This window comes from Nansenia antarctica (assembly GCF_963989245.1).
Source record: "Nansenia antarctica genome assembly, chromosome: 6".
Lineage (NCBI taxonomy): Eukaryota > Metazoa > Chordata > Actinopteri > Argentiniformes > Microstomatidae > Nansenia > Nansenia antarctica.
Window position 1 is genome coordinate 14,339,071 of NC_137676.1, and position 17,915 is coordinate 14,356,985.

Below are 17,915 nucleotides of genomic sequence, written 5' to 3' on the forward strand. Positions count from 1 at the left end.
CAGTACATTCACAAGATACTCTGCTTGCATTATCACCCACACAGACATAAAAAGACCTTCAATCCGGCACATATATAATAACACAAAATCTTGCCAGTTTGTAGCATCACAAATAAATTCTCTCTCTCTTCCTCCCTCAGACACACACTCCAACGCTCCCACTCACACAAATGCTGATACAGTACAGAGAGAACACTCACATCCACACTCATACTGACACAAAACCTCTCCGCTCTCTCTCTCTCTCTCTCACACACGCCTATCCAGGAATCTTGTTTGATCCAAATGTTATCTTTCAACTGTAACGCTTCTCTCTATAATTACATGCATTTCACAGGTTATTATTATGTAGTCAAATTACCATGTCAGCATTGCAATCCTTATTTGTCAGTCTCTACATGCTCCAACATGTCCCAGGAAGTCTCTAAGATGCCTTTTGAACCTTTCTGTCCCCACTAGTTTGGGGTGAGTTAAGAATGCCATGCCTCTATCCCACCTCTGTGTTGGGCTGTGAAGATGAGTAGTCTACATGGTAGTAGGGTCGTCTAACACAGGGAGAGCAGTTTCCTCACTCTCCCTTTCTATCAGACAATAACAACCATGTATATAAGCAGGCACAATCCTGCCGGTTTTAGCATCACAAGTAGATCTCTCTCTCTCTCTCAGACACACACACACACACACACACACACACACACACACTCAAATGCTCCCACTCACACATACATATAAACGCTGACACAATACAGACAGAACACACAGACCACACCTCATACTGTATTTGCGGGGGCAGCCATGGGAACATTCCATGACAATGTTGTGTACGCTATGTGCTGAGAATTCTAAGAACAGAAATAATCCCTTTTAACAGAAGGTACAGCACACTGGTAGAATAGCTGGCAATATAACCTTATAGACCTTAGAAAACTATTCTAGTCTATTTCCTAACTATTCTATGCATATAGGCTTTATTGTGCATTACAAATGTAAAAGCAACATGAGCAACGGCTAGCGACCTTGTCAAAAGCATTCCCATATGCAAATGTTACTTACTACGCTGTACCGAAAGTAAATAGAACTTTGGTTATGTGGTGATAAAAAAAAAACTTCAATCCCTTCTACATTCTGTAGTCCAGATAAGGGTTCCTAGGGAATATTCTATTTATTTATGTTGTGACCTTTCACTCATGGCTCTATGTGGGCAGAAATGTGAAGGATGCTCTTCAGCAACACTGAGTAATGGCTGTCGGGTGTGACGATGCAGTCACTTTCAATGTTCAGGGTCCAGACAGGAACGACACACAGAGAGCACCATTTCTGAAAATTTATTTATAGTAAAAATACTTTAGATACATACATTCTGTACAGAAACTGTTTTAAGGAACTTAAGGAGAAGAATGACTCCAAACAAGGCAAAACAAAAACACGATGAGGAGGAAGAACAATGTTAACAACATTGGCAAGAACATTGCCTAAATATGTATTTTGACTGCTTCACTATAGGAGTTGCAACAGAATGCTAAAGCCATCCATGGATGAATTCATATATCATGAATAGCTTCTTAAGCTGCCGCCACGACCCCCCCTAGAGTTAAAGGTTCAAAAAACATAAATCCAACTTACACGCCTCAGGCAGCCAATATACACAGCGTTTCTGCGTCATTGGACGTTTGCTAACTGTCAGTCAAGTTTTCAATTTCTGCCTCTGGTCAGATGAAATGAAAGGACCAATAAATTCAAAGGGGTAAAATGTCCAATCCACCAGTCCAATGAACCTAAAAAGCAAAATGTCCAATGAACGCAAAAATCTAATTCACACTTCATTTCAAATTCAAACAACTGCAGATAGAGCATGTATTCCTCTCCGTAATAGGAGCATCGTTGTGTGGACAGCACAGAATACCCCTGAGCACTCATCAAACATGTCAAGCCAAATGAACACAGGTTTCTTTCTTTGTTTAAAAAAAAAGAAAAGAAAAAGGAAAGCATCCTTTAAGGCCTCTTTAAGTAGACATACAATTATGTCAATCATGTGCTGACACAATTTGAGTCCACAGTTTTATACTTTCATGCCTGTGTTAGGCATTTTTTAAGAGCACCATGTTTGTTTACCCATTCCCATGACGACAGTGAAATAGAGAGGTGATGGTCAATGATGGCACTGTTGTGTGTTGACGCCCTGGTCATTGGTTACCTCTGTATTATGATACAGTAGATGGTACACAGTGGAGGTGAATCTGAGGATATGGCCGGTTTGGTTCCACATACTCAGAGGTGAGTGGGTGTGTGTGTGTGTGTGTGTGTGTGTGTGTGTGCATTCTCACTACAATGGTGGCCTCAAGCAGCATCTCAGTCTTTCCAGGCCACTAGAGAGGTTTCCATCTTGTGTGCTCCTATCTAAAATAGCCTAAACTGTTGCCAATCAGGATTCTATAAAATGGTGGATAGTCCATATCAAAAGGGCAAATACGTTTGAAAGAGCTTTGTTAAAGAAATACAAAAGAATAACCTATGCATTGTGTCTATACAAACTCTTCTCTTTTTGGCACAACCCACCAACCATTAAGGCTTTTCTTCTCACTCTCATCAAGTCCAACACGTTATATAAAACTATATTATATACATATCTTTTCCCCCTCCCCCCAGGAATTATATTTATGTGAACTCTGTCTCCTCAGGCACTCCACTCAGACTCCCCACCAATCAGCTCCTTCACAGGGGTGGGGCGGGGCCTGCAACAGAATTCCAAACTGGCAGTGCTGTCTCCGTCAAGATATCCCACATTGTCCTGCAGGTATCCTTCTTTTCCTCTTGTTCCATCACCTCCTTTTCTCTAACTGTAGCTTACTCTCTGTTCTGTTTATGAGTGTCCACCCATGGGAGCATTCCAGGAGTGAGGACGTGTTGTCCTCCTTTGGCGTCGTCCCTGACGATGACGGCCCCTCACTCATTCAGGGATAAGATGATGTCATCCTCAAGGTCTGAGTTGTCGGAGCTGTCTGCTGGGTTGACAGAAAGAAAGCAAAATATAGAGGCCTGGGAGTACAGGGACCGAATACTGCATAAATCACAAGTCAGCATAAAAATGCCAAAAGGCAAGCGGAATGTCTTCTGCAACATGCCCTCAGAGTGTGTGAGAGCGCTCCACATCTATCTCTTTTTCTCTTTCTCTGTGACTTGCTTTGATTCTGTCAATCTTTCTAATCTTTGGAAGACACTAGCTCAGCAAAATAACATCCATTACTCATCCAGGTGAGAGAGAGGAAATTACCGGATCAAACACAGATAAAAAAAAAAACACCAAAAAAACAACCTACATTCAAACTCATATTCTATATTTGGATGTCTATGAGATGATAAGACAAAAACCATTACTCACTGTTTACTAGGGCGAGGTCTGCGTCTTCCTCATTATCATCAGAGTCGTCGTCGTCATCATCTTCATCACCATCCTCGTCGAACAGGCGAGCGACCTCTTCATCGTCGGAGGGAGAAAAGTCATCATTCCCATCCTCCTCATCCTCCTCCTCTTCATCCTCCTCCCCTGCGTTCTCTCCCAGCTCAGCGATCAGGGGGTCCGTGTCAATGTCGTCATCAGAGTCATCTTCGTCGTCGTCATCGTCATCCTGATCGTCATCCTCCTGATAGGGCAGAAGTGTTCAACAACAACCAGCATGAGGACACCACACAGCAGATTATACCATCACGGTATATCCTAGAAACCCAAACTTTGTAACACAGTCATCTTGGGCCCCCCCTTTCCAGTCATGTTTCTTGGCACAACCAACCAATCAATCAATCAATCAATAAGGCAATGAATTTGGATAAATCCAATAAACAACAAACATTAACGAGAGAAGGGTGCTCAGCTCTCTGAGTGTGTGTGTGTGTGTGTGTGTGTGGGTGTGCAGGGGAGGGAGCAGAGGGGAGGGCTGTGTCCTTTACCTGATCTTCTTCATCCTCCTCTTCCTCAGCCAGTCTCTGCCGGCCCACTTCGTAGAGTCTGCACACCGTGTCTGTGTTGATGGAGTCCTGGTTCTAGAGGTGAAACACAGCATAGGAGTATGTGAGGAAACCTCTACACCTGCCACTTTACACCAGTTGTATCTCTCTGACTAACCTTCCTTCTTTCAACTGATCTCATCTCCTTCCATTCAGCTTTAATCTATTCTGGAAGAGATGACACAGACTTACCTCAATCACAGCCAGGTAGCAATCTTTCGTATCTGTGCAAAGGTCAAATATGTTCCTCTTCACATCGATAGTGGCTGTGGGGGGGGGCGAGAGGTAGGCATGTTTCACTGACCATCTTATTCAAATGTGCTGAAAGTAGGTCACTAAAGACATACAACACATTCTGATGGAAACCAAAAGCATTCACGTAGGACACAAAGAATCACATTCCAAAGTAAGATGCTTATGCTAGAGATCTCCCAGAGTATCATTGGGGACACCGATGTCCTCAAGATGTCTCACCAATCGGTTTGTAGTCGGTGGCGTTGAACGTTCTGAAGGAAGAGCCGAAGGGCGTCTTCATCTGCATCTCCATCATGTCATCCTCATCGTCGGCCTGTAACATCGCTGGAAAAAACAAACAAGACAACGTCACTCGGACAAGTAGCCAATAACGCTAGCAGCAATCAGGAAAGGAGGGATGGATACGGACAGATGTAGCAGTGTGAAAAGGCCGGGAGACCAGTTTCGTACGGCATGGACAGATGGACAGACAGGTGGACAGTTACTACTGTAGTAACTGTAGATTCTGGCTACGGAGAGGTTGGGGTGGTACTGTGTGTGGGCCGGGCCCTCATGGCACACACACACGTTAGTGGAGCCCTTGTGGCACATGGCTCTGGCTGTGAGGTTGTGTGAACCATCTGGTTCCCTCCATCGCCAGCCCAGTGCAAGGACTCCTGCCCATATGGTTCAGCAGGGCCTTGTGGCATGAAACGCACACCTCAACAGGCACTGTTCACACTTCTCACACACTCACACACACACACACACACACACACACACACACACACACCTCCATCCGCTATTAGATTCACAAACCACTTCACACTCACAACCTCTTGTTCTTTTTTTCCCCACTCTCTCACACACTAAGTGCTAATTGTTTCCTGTTTGACTGTACTTAATTTCCCATCATGCAGTGGACCAGACTTTACCTCCATAGATGACAGTGCCGTTGTTGTTGAAGACAATCCTGCATTGGTCCAGCGCTGGTACTGTATGCAGAAGGTGGAAGGTCCGCATATCCCACTGACGGTCTTGTTAAGGACATTCTCACTTTCTATAAACACCTCAGTGTAAACAAGTATCTCTTCTATCCCTTGTCCACCCTAAACCTAACCATAACAATTATTTGAACTTGGGGCAGAAGAAGAAGAGGAAACAATGAGGGGAAAAAGAAAGAAATGTCACTGTTTGATTGCACTCCACATACAGTGTATTCGGAAAGTATTCAGACCCCTTCACTTTTTCCACATTTTGTTGTGGTATAGCCTCAACTTAAAATGGATTAAATCAAAATAATTTGTAATCAATCCACACACAACACCCCAGATTCCTATGCAAATCAGAGACCCTATAAAAAATTGTATTCATTCCAACTATTGTTCTTGCATTGAGATGGACTCAATTCAACTTATTGGGCCCTATTATGCACTTCTTAACTTGCCGTCTTAAGTCTTAATTAAGACGCACCGCCAGGTTAAGACCTACCGCCACCCTTATTATGCGCTTCATACGCGCTACTGCTATTATGCCGGTGTCGATAGGCGCCCACACATAAGACGTAATACTCCCGTGCATATATTACTCATTGTGGGAGTGTTCATATGTTAATGAAGTGCACTAGGCGCCCCTGCTATTATGCGATCTGACTTTGCTCCTAGCTCTAAGAAGTGGTTTGAAAAGTTCTTAAGTTTAGACTTCATGCACGTTTTGAAACACGAGCGCGCCTCCGCGGTTTGCGCATGCATGTGGGCACACATGAACACGCACGTGGCTCCACGGCAAGACGTCAATTACGGTCACAGTATAAATGCTTTATTTCAGAAGGGAGAGGCAGAGAAGCGAGCTGACCTCCTTCTTAGGACTTCCATAATAGCATAGCGCTAATGACTTAACGCAGCCGGTTCTTAAAGGGAATGGCACCTGGCACGCTGATTGGGTTGATTGAGAAGACGCCCAAAACACACCCATGACTAATTTCTTTGCTTAGCGCCGGGTTTTAGGCGCCCACTACCGCACGCATAATAGCAAAGTGGCCTTGACCACGCCTCCACGTCTTACGTTTAGATCTACCGCCTCGTCTTATTGCTTAAGACTTATGAAGTGCATAATAGGGCCCAGTGAGTCATTAGTTGAGGACATTTTGCATTTTAGCACATTTTAAGAGTGTTATAGCAAAGGGTCTGCATACATGGGATATTTCTTGTATTTTCTGTCATTTTAATAAATTTACAGAAATTTCAGAAAACGTGTTTTCACTTTGTCATTCTGGGAAAATGTGTGTGAATTATTTTAATTTAATCCATTTTAAATTGAGTATCAGGGTTTCCGTTCGAAAAAATTGCCGCCGGACATCGTGTCCGGGAAGATTTCGATTTACCGGACAAATGTCAGATATTCCGGTCATCATATTAAAATATAATATAGCTGTTTGTCGCGGTGATTACTGTTGTGTAGCGGCCTATATATGCCATTTAATGTCTATTTCTCATCCGATACGATTAGATGCGAGCTATATAATATATAATAATATAACATGATTCGCATGCGCGCTATGCCATTATGTCCAGCGCTGAACGGGCGCCTCACTGGGAACTGAACAGACAGCATCGATCAATGAACGGACTCCACATTACGTTAACTGAAGTTTGTTAAATTGTTTGGGATTAATGTGAGTTTTGTATTTTCTCTTTCCAGTTTTACCCTTTTTTTATCAATAAAACAACGTCATTTCTATAACCAGGTCTCGCTGGTTGGGAAGGTATTTCGTTTAGCTGCCTGTCAAATCATACTTAATCGGACTCGGGAGTATGACAATGAGGAGAACATAACTGTTTATTGAGAAACAATTGATAGACAGGCTGGGATACGTATATAAAGAAATACCACAATGTCTAGATGTATAACATTTTATTGAACAGTGCAAGCATGTAGGCTTCTGGCGTGACACGGCTAGCCTAATTTCCGTTCATATGCCTTTTCTCAGATAGATAGGGGATAGCCCTGTGAGCTCATACGGGTCTGTATGTCGTCCTGAAGACCGGCTGTTAGATCATATCGCTGAAGTTTGTCTCCATCTTAGTGTAAATGTTGTCCGTTTCGTTTGTTATCCTTGTTATTGTGCGATAAAGTTAAGGCGCTCCGCTTCGGGCCACCATTTTCAGCTGAGCAGGGGGGCGGGTCCTTCTCTCTCGGGCAGTGTTGTGTGTGTATGACTGTGTGTGTGTTTGGTGCTCAGCTGAAAATGGTGGCCCGAAGCCAATTTGAATACAATTCGCTAAAGTTCACATTCTGATTCCTTCTATTTTAAAAAAGACGAATATATTATATTCTTTATAATAACTTTAGCGAATTGTATTCAAATTGTGCTTAGAGGGAATTATTTTCACCGGACATTATGTCCGACGAGTTTTCAACAAATTTTACCGGACAAAGACCGGTAATTACCGGTTAACGGAAACCCTGTTGAGTATATAACACAACAAAATGTGGAAAAGGTCAATGGGTCTGAATACTTTAAGAATGCACTGTACATATTGGTTTCAGAAGAACATTAAAGAGCATATAGCATCTCAGTGAAGGATACGATCTCTGTGTTGACGATGACCTCCATGCCGTTGGGGTGGAACACTCCGCTGATGTTCATGTTGAACTTGTCAAACTTGTGGATGGCCTGAGCGGAACGCACGTCCCACAACACGCCGTCATTCAGCACCAGGTCGTCCGTGGGGTTGAAGGTCGCGCAGTTGCGCTTGTAGTTGTTGGCCAGGTCTGGGTTGTTCAGGGTCAGGGTCTTCTGCCCCGTCTGGATGTCGTATATCTGAAAAAGAAATGATGACCAAATATGTTACATTTCTGATATTTCTATCCGGGATATAACTACCCAAAACTACAGTTGTTTTGGTCCATTTCATACCTAGAGTGGTCTATTTCATACCTAGAGTGGTCATGTCTATTTCATACCTAGAGTGGTCATAACTACAGTTGTTTTGGTCTATTTCATACCTAGAGTGGTCTATTTCATACCTAGAGTGGTCATAAGTAAAGTTGGCACCACTTGAGGTTTAAACCCATCTGACCAACTTTGATTTGTTCTCACACTTGCATAGAATCGTGTAAAAACAAACTTACGTGAGCTATGTGTTCCTTTGTGCCAATGACTCGGTCTTGTGACAGTTTACTGAACTCCACGTAATGGTCATCCAAAAAGGAATGTCTGGAAACAAAATAAAACCTTTATTATGTGTATATATATATACACACACACACACACAGTTTTCTGGAAAACTTTAAATGCATTATTTAATTTGTTTCATAATGCTAGTCCAATGTTGCTCTGATTTAATTATAAGAGCCCCAATGTTGCTCTGGTTAAGCTGTGGGGGAAATGAAGCCTGCTGTCTGTGTTTCATGAAGTGGAGATCTGAGCCCTCAGGCAGTGAGTGTGCATAATTAAAACGGCACGTCCCCCTTACGGCAGCTCCCTATTCTGATAGCACTGAGCAGCTGTATGATTGGGCAGACAAGACCACAGACATAGAACAAAAAGATGGTCTCTCAGAAATAGAATGAGGAGAGTGATATTCTGAGTAAAAAAACACTATGCTGGCCAGATAGCAACCTTGGTGGGGTAATCTTCTGTGTACTCGACTATGCTGAGCTGCCTGATTGGTAGGAGGGGAGGAATTTGTCTGTCTTTGTGTGTGTGTGGGTCAGGGTGGGTCTCCTGTGCACTTACTTTATGATGAACACTGACTTCATGCCCCAGAGTGCAGAGAGGGGGTAACTCCACGATGCTGACGTCAACAACAGAGAACCATCCTGGTGAGACAAGACAAGAAAAATGAGAAAAACACTAAGACAACCCTTTCCTCTGGCATTGCACAATGCCAATGATAAGCTGTAAAGAACGTTGGGTGGGCCCTCCAGCAAAAAACTGATAATGTGTCATTGGAAAAATGTGAAAAGACATATGCTGTCAAAAGACATTCAGATGGATGAAAATGTATACGAGCATTGGTATAGATAGATAGATATATAGATTATAGTATTAAGGCATCAGCAGCTCAGAAACAACAACAACAACAACAACAAAGTTACAATAGAATAAGAAAACATTGAATACATTAAAATAGACATCTGAAACATTATATACAGTAAGAACGGTCCAGTATGAATATTATTGAGCCCCACTGACCCGTGAAGGCTCCAGGTGTGTGATGGCGGAGCTGTGGCAGCTGTAGCCGGCCTCCTCCTGGCCTGTGAACACGTTGTAGAGTTTGAGCTGCCCCGTACACGTCCCCAGCATCAGGAAGCGCTCGCGGGCAGAGAAGGCACAACACATGAACCCGCTCTCGTCCTCGTCCGCCTCGCGGAAAACCGAGATGGGCCGGAACCTGGAGAGAGGACACACAGAAGTGACGGAATGGAACATCAACCTTCCACCCCCCTGGAAAGACAATGACAGAAACCCCTAGACCGACGTCAAGGCCCTGGTGGAGCTGGACCCTCACCTGCTGAAGATGAGGTGTCTGTCGAAGCACCCTCCGTCTACGCCTCCGTATTTGGGGTAGACGACCCTGCGTGTGTTCCGGGATGTGAAGTTGGTGGGGGCCTGGCGTCTCTGCTTGGGCTCGGGGCACTGGTGGGGGGTGAAGAGGGAGAAGGGCGGGCAGGTGGTGACGGGGTTCTTGCAGCGGGCGTGCTGCTCCCTCAGGTACTCTGTGATGATGCTGTCCAGGGCGGGGGGGGAGGGCAGGTGTCTGTCCAGCTGCTTCTTCATGGCGGGACTCTGACTGAAAGCCCCATAGTCCGACTTTTGCCTCAGCACCCGCGGCTTCTTACAGCTCACGGCGCCGCACGGTGACGACCGCTCTCGGGTGAAGAGGATCCGACCGATCAGGGGAGAGCCGTTGCTTTGGTAAGGGGCCGAGGCGGGGGGGAATGTGAGAGGGGCAGCGAGGGGGGGTTGTGAAGTCGAGGGGCGGGAAAAGGAGTGAACTAACGAAGGTGTGAAAGAGAGAGAGCCGTGGCTCCCCAGGCGCGCCGCGACCCCGTTGGCCAGCCGAGGGGTGCGGGGGAGGACAGTGGCGGGAGACGCGGTGGGAGGAGGGACAGCGACCGGGGGGAAGGCGGAGCTAGAGGGGTGAATGATAAGTGCCATTGGGAGGTCCGCCTCCTTGGTCAGAGTTGTGGCCGTGTCATGCAACCCTTTGGCCACTAGGTGGTTTCGGATCAACAGCAGGAGCTCCTTCTCCGGGAAAGAGATTCTGGACTGGGCTACCACGTTAGCCCTCTGTAACCAGGCAAGAGACACGTCCGTCCCGATAAGGAGGGGTTTCCCAGAGACCCTCTCGATGAGCTCGGCAGCAAACTTGCAGAACTTGACATGCTCACTGCGTTTGTCCTGGAGCACTGGCTCTTTCATCAGCTGCTGAATGTGACTGCTGCTGAACAGTGGCAGCTTGCTGATGATCTGTTTGACAGAGCTGGAGCGGGAGAGCCCCACCAGGGCCTTACAGGCCAGGGCACGGATCTGATCCGCATCTGTGATGGGCATCTTCACTGTCAGCAGAGACAGCAGCACCTACAGGACACAAACATCCGGGATGTCATCAGCAAGAAAATGCACTACCAGTTTATGTGTGTGTGTGTGTGTGTGTGTGGGGGGGGGGTGGATGAAATTATCAGTAAAATGAAACAGTCAAAACTAACATGACACAAAAACTGAAGAATGAACATCGGCAACGAATATCCATAAACAACCGATTCCGACATTTTATCCAAACCGGTCCCACCTTGATGCCGTTGTTGGACTGGACCACGTTCCACATCTTGGCGAGCACGCTCTCGCTGGTCTTGGTCTGCTGGGGGAGGCGGCGGCGCGGCGTGCCCGAGATGAACTTGCCGATGCTGGACATGCGTTTGTCCGGAGCGCACACGCAATTGATCACCACCTGTAGAGCCGACTTCTGGATCTCAGCGTCGTTCACAAACACCTCTCCCTCCGCCACCAGCAGGACTATACTCATGCCTGAGGGACCGGAAGAAAGCCCTACCGTTTACAACTGTAATCTTGAGTCAAAACAGTGGGTTGGATACTTGCTAGAAATTGTGTGTGTGTGTGTGTGTGTGTGTGTGTGTGTAGAGAACAATGTAAATGTAAATGTAGAGCACGGCACTGACAACGCTTAGGGTAGGGGTTCGATTCCCGCTCGGACCATATATCCTGAAGAACGTATGTACTCATCGCAATGTAAGTCGCTTTGGATAAAAGTGTCAGCTAAACGCCATATGTTATTCTATTATACCTGAGCCAGAGAGGACAGGCAGCGTTAGTTGTACGTACCCACGGTGGAGACAGAGGAGCCCCCCTCGTCCAGCACAGCCAAGGCTTCAGCCATCAGCAGCTGGGTCTTAGGCACCACCGTCAGGATGCTCAGGATGTCCAGGGCGTAACGCACTGTGTCACTCCTAAAACAAAACCCGGATTTTTTTTTGGAGGTACTGATCGAATAAGTACATTTCTTTCACAAGGTTATGTGATTAAAAACGCAACGTAGTTCTCTGTCCTCACCTGCCGTAGTAGGTCCGCCAGTCGCAGGCGATGGAGATGAGCTGCAGGAGGAGCTGGACACAGGAGAGCTTGTGGAAGACTTCCGCCGGCTCCCAGTACAGCCTCACTGGGCCGTACTCGATCAGAAACTCCATCATCTCCACCACCTGCTCGTGGGTGTAGCCGCAGGCCTGAGGGGGAAACGACAGGATCACGACAGGAAACGAAATCACTTCATTATATCAATCACATATTAAGAAGGCATACATTTGGCAGTGGATTGTTATTCCTATTCTCGCATGAGACGGTCTGTTCCTCATACCTTATAGTAAGGCTGCGGGTGAATGGGAGCGCCCCCTTCGGTCCTCTGCAGGGACTGCTTGACCTGTTCCACCTTGATGGCCAGGTGAGCCTCAAAGTACCTGCGCAGGGCCATGCAGGTGTGCTTGGCAGTCTGCCTGCTGGAGAAGATCTCGTCGTCGCTCAGTAGCGCCCCCTGGTCCTCAGGGTTCAGGATCTCTAACGTGCTGATCTAGAAACAATGATCACAGTAGTTGTGATCACAGTAGTTTACAAACATGTGACTGAATCAAACAAACAAACAATGCAATGAATTTGAAATAACTGTAGGGAGAACAGAGCTCAGAGCTCTGGGCACAGGGTCACCCATCTTCAGTGCCCCTGGAGCAGTTAGGGCCTTGCTCAAGGGCCCGACGGCAGCAGTAGGCACCTCAGATATATGATGCCAGCAATCCTCCAGTGACAAGCTCACATCCGGCTCCCTCCTGGGGTGGGGATTGAACCAGCGACCTATCTACCTACCTACCTACCTACCTACCTACCGATTGCTGGCCGGCCTCTCTAACCTCTAGGCTGCCTACCATATCCAACAAATCTAACTTCACCGTGAAGCCGTATGAACAGGGTTCTTACCAGGTTGACAAGGCGTCGCAGGCCGTCCTGCTTGTCGAAGAGCTCGAGCACAACGCGGAAGGAGAAGGAGATTGAGAAGAACATGGTGGAGTGGCAGCAGCCTGAGGCGTGGGAACACTCCAGCAGCCACAGGGTGTAGCTGACCACGTCAGACAGGATGGTGTAGGGCAGCATACATACCTGGATGGCAACAAAGAGGGATATATACAGGGGTGCACATAACTTTTTGGGGCCAGTGCTCAGAGGAGCACCTAGGGATGCTGCTTGGTGCTCCCCGAGCTCGCGAGTCACGACCCGTCCCACAGGATGGATAAAAAAGGGATACATGGATATATTATTAGCAAAACGACATTTATTCATAAATAAAGATGAACGACCAAATTATTGTGTGCAAAACAAAAGAAACAAATGCAAAATCAAATGACTGCTCTTTAAGAATGAAAGTCTGTCTGACTCCTTTAAACACAATGAAATCAACTGACATCTCTTTAAGCACTAACTGAATGTCTGTTCTTTAAACACACTGAAATAAACTGACATCTCTTTAAGCACTAACTGAATGTCTGTTCTTTAAACACACTGATATAAACGGACATCTCTTTAAGCACTGCTCTGTTCTGTAAACACTGAAATCAACTTTTCCACAAAAAAAAAAAAAAACTGTTGGTGCGCAAGAGCGCCTTCATGCGGCTGATCTGCCGCGCAGCATGCATTTTGGCGACGCATGCGCACTGGCGCAACAGTTATGTGCACCCCTGGATAGATATATATATGTTACGGTACATGTGGGAATACGGTACATGTGGGAAAACTAGAGTTAGGGTTAGGGTTAGGTGCTAGGGTTAGGGTTAGGGGTAAGGTTAGGGTTAGACATGCCAGCATGTACCAAGTCACCCTAGCACCCTACATGTACCGTAACAAATATATATACACTGTATAAACACACACAGGAAGAGGTACAGACTAGGACAGACAAATATATTAGGTCATGGCTGCGTCACACATACCCTCTCCATGGCGTCCTGGTTGTAGGCCAAGTAGTAGAGGCACAGAGACACACCCGTGGCGGCCATGGAAGGACGCGGGATCTCCAGCAGCTTCTGAACACCCCCGTGAGCCACAAACTCTGCAGCAAACTTCTTATGCAGGAGCAGAGAGGCCAAGTACTAGAGAGAGAGAGAGAGAGAGAGAGAGAGAGAGAGAGAGAGAGAGGATAAGCCTAGGAGAACGGCCCTGTTTCATCTGAACATGCATAGCTTATTTCACAACAAGGGAGACGGGGTAACTTGCAGGTAGGATACCTTGAGTGCCTCGAAAGTGAGCTGGACATCGTTGGTCTGCTTCAGGTCCATGTAATGCATGAGCAGCTCACGCGCCCCCATCTGCATGAACACAGCCAGAAGCTGCAGAAGGAGGGAAGGGATATGGGTTTCATCCATCGCAATACGCTTTGGGAAGCACGCACATCGTGTGTTGACGTCACATGACCAGTGGAGACCCGACATTTTCCATGTCGCATAACATCCCCTTCTAACTACGGAGACTGACACCTGCTGGTAGGTTTATGAACAGCTGACACAATCAGCATCAATTGCAACACCACTCAAATGTCCACCACACAAAAACTGTCTGTAATTTTAAAAAATCTTCAAATGAGGACTCGCAGCAAAACAAGACTATCAACAGTCACTGTCACATGCTACAGACATCATCATCATCATCATCATCATCATGTGATGCCATACATGCTCTCACCTCTTGGTATTCCCCGAGAGGGGTGAGGTACTGCAGAATAAGCCTCTGTTCGATCTCAGGGGTCAGGGGATAAAGGTGATAGTTGTTCCCAATCACCCAGGGGCTCATCTCTGACCAGCTGCTATTGGACAGCTCACTGAAATTCCTCTCTGGGTCAGGCAGGGAGAAATTCAGCTTCTGTTTGGCTTTACGTCCATTCTCCTTCTCCGCCTTCCTCTTCAGGCTGCTGCTGCACTCCGCCCTTCCGTCAGGACCGCCTCGGTGCGAGAGAGACCCCAGGGCAGACACCGGCTTCATCATGCCCTTGACTAAAGAGTTGGCACGGCTGCTGGTCTTGAGGCAGGAATTGAGGTGGAACGACAGCTCGTTTTCAGACTCCAGCGTGGAGAACGGGTTTTCGTCTCTGTCGTCCTCTCCCGGTCCCATCTCGTCCCTCTCTGTGCCGTTTTTGCTTGGGGGGAAGGAGGTGTCCTCAAAGCCCCCGTCGACGGTCTCCTCATCCAGTGGGAGCAGAGGCTCACTCAGCATCTTCCTGGGACTGGGCCTCTTAAACTCCTTCCTGTTCTCTGCCTCCTTGTCCTGCAGCTCACGCAGCCGCTGCAGCATCAGAGGCACCTGGGAAGGGATGAACCAACAGTTAAAATCACTGACAGATAACAAAATGGCACTGACCAATGGTGATAGTGTTATTGCTACTGATCCCATATTTGTCTTTTTTTTAAGTATACACTACTTTGCTGCTATTTGCAAGCCTTGTGCAATAACAAGTCCTTTAAATGACCACTATTGAAGACATTACATCCAGTAAGGTTTGAGTCAGCAGTAATCTGACTGACCAGGACAGAGTTCTCCTCCCGGTAGTTGGCAGCAATGTCCTGGTTGTCCATGGCTCCAGCTAACAGGCCAGTGGCGTAGATCCTCAGGGGTTGCTCAGCCTCCTTGGCCCATTTAAACAGCCTCTCCACAATGCCCTCCTGTGAGATACACAGACGGATGAAATATCCCAAAAGATGGTTGACTGTCTAAACAGGACTTTCTACAGCCTTCGTCCTCTATCTAAGAGGTAAGATGTAGTATACCTTCTCTTGAAAGACCACAGCGGTCTCCAGCCCAGGTATGATGTTCTGGAGCAGACGACAGGCTGCTGTGTTGAGGGAGAGCTCTCTGCTGGTCATCACATGGCTGTTCACCAGCTATAAAGACAGAGGTTTACACAGCAAATCAAATGCTGCCCTCAAGACGAAGATGGTGTACACTTACATGATGGAATGTTGACACTTCTGAAATGCTGACATAACCATGACAATTAAATTCTCTATCAGTTTTTACCGCATTCATGAAGTCATCATTCTTGAACAGGATCTTGAGAAGATGTCCTAAAACGCATTCCGGATCAGCTCTCCCTAACGATCAAGAGACAAAATTTAGGCACCTACCACATTTCAAAACCATCAAAGCTAGTACAGCCATTACAAAAGCTTTGCGAAATCATTCTTACCCGGATGCCTGTCATCAAAAGGATCAGGATCAGCTTTGTGATATTCCTCAGTCTCTCTCTCCACAAGCTCTGAGATTCTGAAATTAAAAAAAACATGATATCAAGACAACCAAACATTAAGCTACCTTTTCTGTGCCTGAATTACTATACTCCCAGTTTCCATTCAAAAGTTGTTTCCATTTAACTTGGAAGACCTGGGGACTTAACCCATCACTGTTGTCTATTTCATAAACACACTGAAAAAAACAGACACAGACAGTCACACACACTCACTTTGTGATGATGCTGACCAGGTCCTGTGTGCTACCTTGCTGCTCCCGCTCCCATTGCTCCAACAGAGAAGTCAGCTCTGCCTTGGAGTCCACACTGGCAGATGCTGATGCCATGGTCTGGCCTGGCTGAAAGAAAAACGGTCATATTCAGAATGTCTTGTTTTACACCATATCAATGAATTAGTGAATACTACTCGCAACAACATACGGTACACTGTGGTGTACATAAGTGAAGGAACGATATAATCAACAGTTCAAAGTAACAGTGTATTTAGTCAATGAGAATATTATGGCTCTTCATAAACAATTATAGTCTAACACTTTCTAACTGACTAAAACTGTCTGTCCGCCCAAAAAAACTACAACTTCCTCTTTTGTAGTTGCAAGTTAGTCTCAAGGGGACCTTTTAGAATAAATCCATCCTACAACGGACAGGTGCAGGTAGTGCTCCCTTGAGGACTTCCAACAGTCAACAGTTCATTTGGCTACCATACGTGTGGTTCTGGAAACGATCCAGTTATTTAGTAATAATATATTACTTACAGAGCTGCCAAGTCTCACGCAATCACCGTGAGACTCACGCATTTCAACCAGTTCTCACGCTCTCAGACAAAAAACGTTTGGTGAAACTTGGCAGCCCTGCATGCAATATTGTTGCTCCGACGCTTTTCAAACGCTTGAAAGCGTGCGCCAAGTTTGCATCCACCACTTAACGTCACTAGCTTTTCCTATCATTCTTCTGCATTCATACGACTGTAAATATGCGTGCATCTGATCTGGTTTTGCATATTCGCTTACTCAAATGTGGCGATTTGCTGACACTACCACTAAGTCAGCGAGCTAAGCTGCTAGCTAGAAAGCTAGTGTAGTGTGCCTGACACTACCGCAGATGAGGCTAGTGTTCAGTGTTTATATCTGTCGGGCTCTGAGCCAGGTGGATTAGCTACGGAAATACACTTGCTGGCTGGCTAGTTAGTTAGCTAGCAAACTCGCACAACGCTGGACAACTTGGCTTGGACTAACTAGCTCTTATTACATGAGTTAGTGTTTGAACTGTGAGCTGTGACTGAGCCACACCAGACACCAGGCTGGACACTACACACGTCTGTATCCACTGACACCACGCGCAGTGACTGCCTGCTTGGCTAGCTCTGCTGGGCTACGTACGGTATACATAGCACGCTAGGCTAACACTTACCTTGTTATTCAGCTCAATGTTCCGTCTCTCCTGCCTTCCACCCAAAAAAATATATCGTACAAACTCCAACACACACTAACTATCTAGACGTGTATTGTTGAACACAACACAAACTATGGCTCATCTGCCAGCTTGCTATCACTCGTTTTTACCTCAGCCTTGTGTATAAGGGTTTATTATGGCGAACACGTTCCACGCGTCAGAAGTTCAGCGACTGGTGTCGATTTTTAATGACGCAAAAGTGCGAAGCGTGTGAGAGTGAAAGGACTCTCCTTTTGTTTTGATGTGCGTTTTGTACATTGTATCCACTCGCCGAGCACTTTATTAGAACAGCTGTCAACAGTCCAAGCTAGTGGACGTGGTGTAATGGTGTGAGGGATGTTTTCTTGGCACATTTTGGGCTCGTTAATACCAATCGATCGTCGCTTGAACGCCACAACCTATTTGAGTATGGTTGCTGACCAT

The 17,915-nt window shown here is 46.3% G+C and overlaps 1 protein-coding gene across 2 annotated transcripts; it reads right to left on the reverse strand.

Annotated features, from left to right (window-relative positions):
• Positions 1–2,466: 2,466 nt before the first annotated feature.
• On the reverse strand, positions 2,467–16,366 carry dcaf1 (ddb1 and cul4 associated factor 1; the record flags this gene model as incomplete). 2 transcript variants are annotated; one of them, XM_080535109.1, is made up of 24 exons in its annotated part: positions 2,467–2,999; positions 3,380–3,641; positions 3,946–4,038; positions 4,195–4,268; positions 4,477–4,581; positions 5,172–5,265; positions 7,826–8,059; positions 8,371–8,455; positions 8,978–9,060; positions 9,437–9,635; positions 9,753–10,825; positions 11,037–11,272; positions 11,588–11,712; positions 11,816–11,985; positions 12,117–12,326; positions 12,728–12,907; positions 13,735–13,893; positions 14,029–14,130; positions 14,483–15,097; positions 15,319–15,456; positions 15,562–15,675; positions 15,812–15,885; positions 15,981–16,057; positions 16,254–16,366. In XM_080535109.1, the coding sequence occupies 24 exons, from the start codon at positions 16,364–16,366 to the stop codon at positions 2,944–2,946; spliced, it is 4,671 nt and encodes a 1,556-aa protein (XP_080391235.1). In that variant the 3' UTR covers positions 2,467–2,943. The 2 variants fall into 2 exon arrangements, with proteins under 2 accessions (XP_080391235.1, XP_080391234.1); XM_080535108.1 differs by having other exon boundaries at positions 2,467–3,002.
• Positions 16,367–17,915: the final 1,549 nt, after the last annotated feature.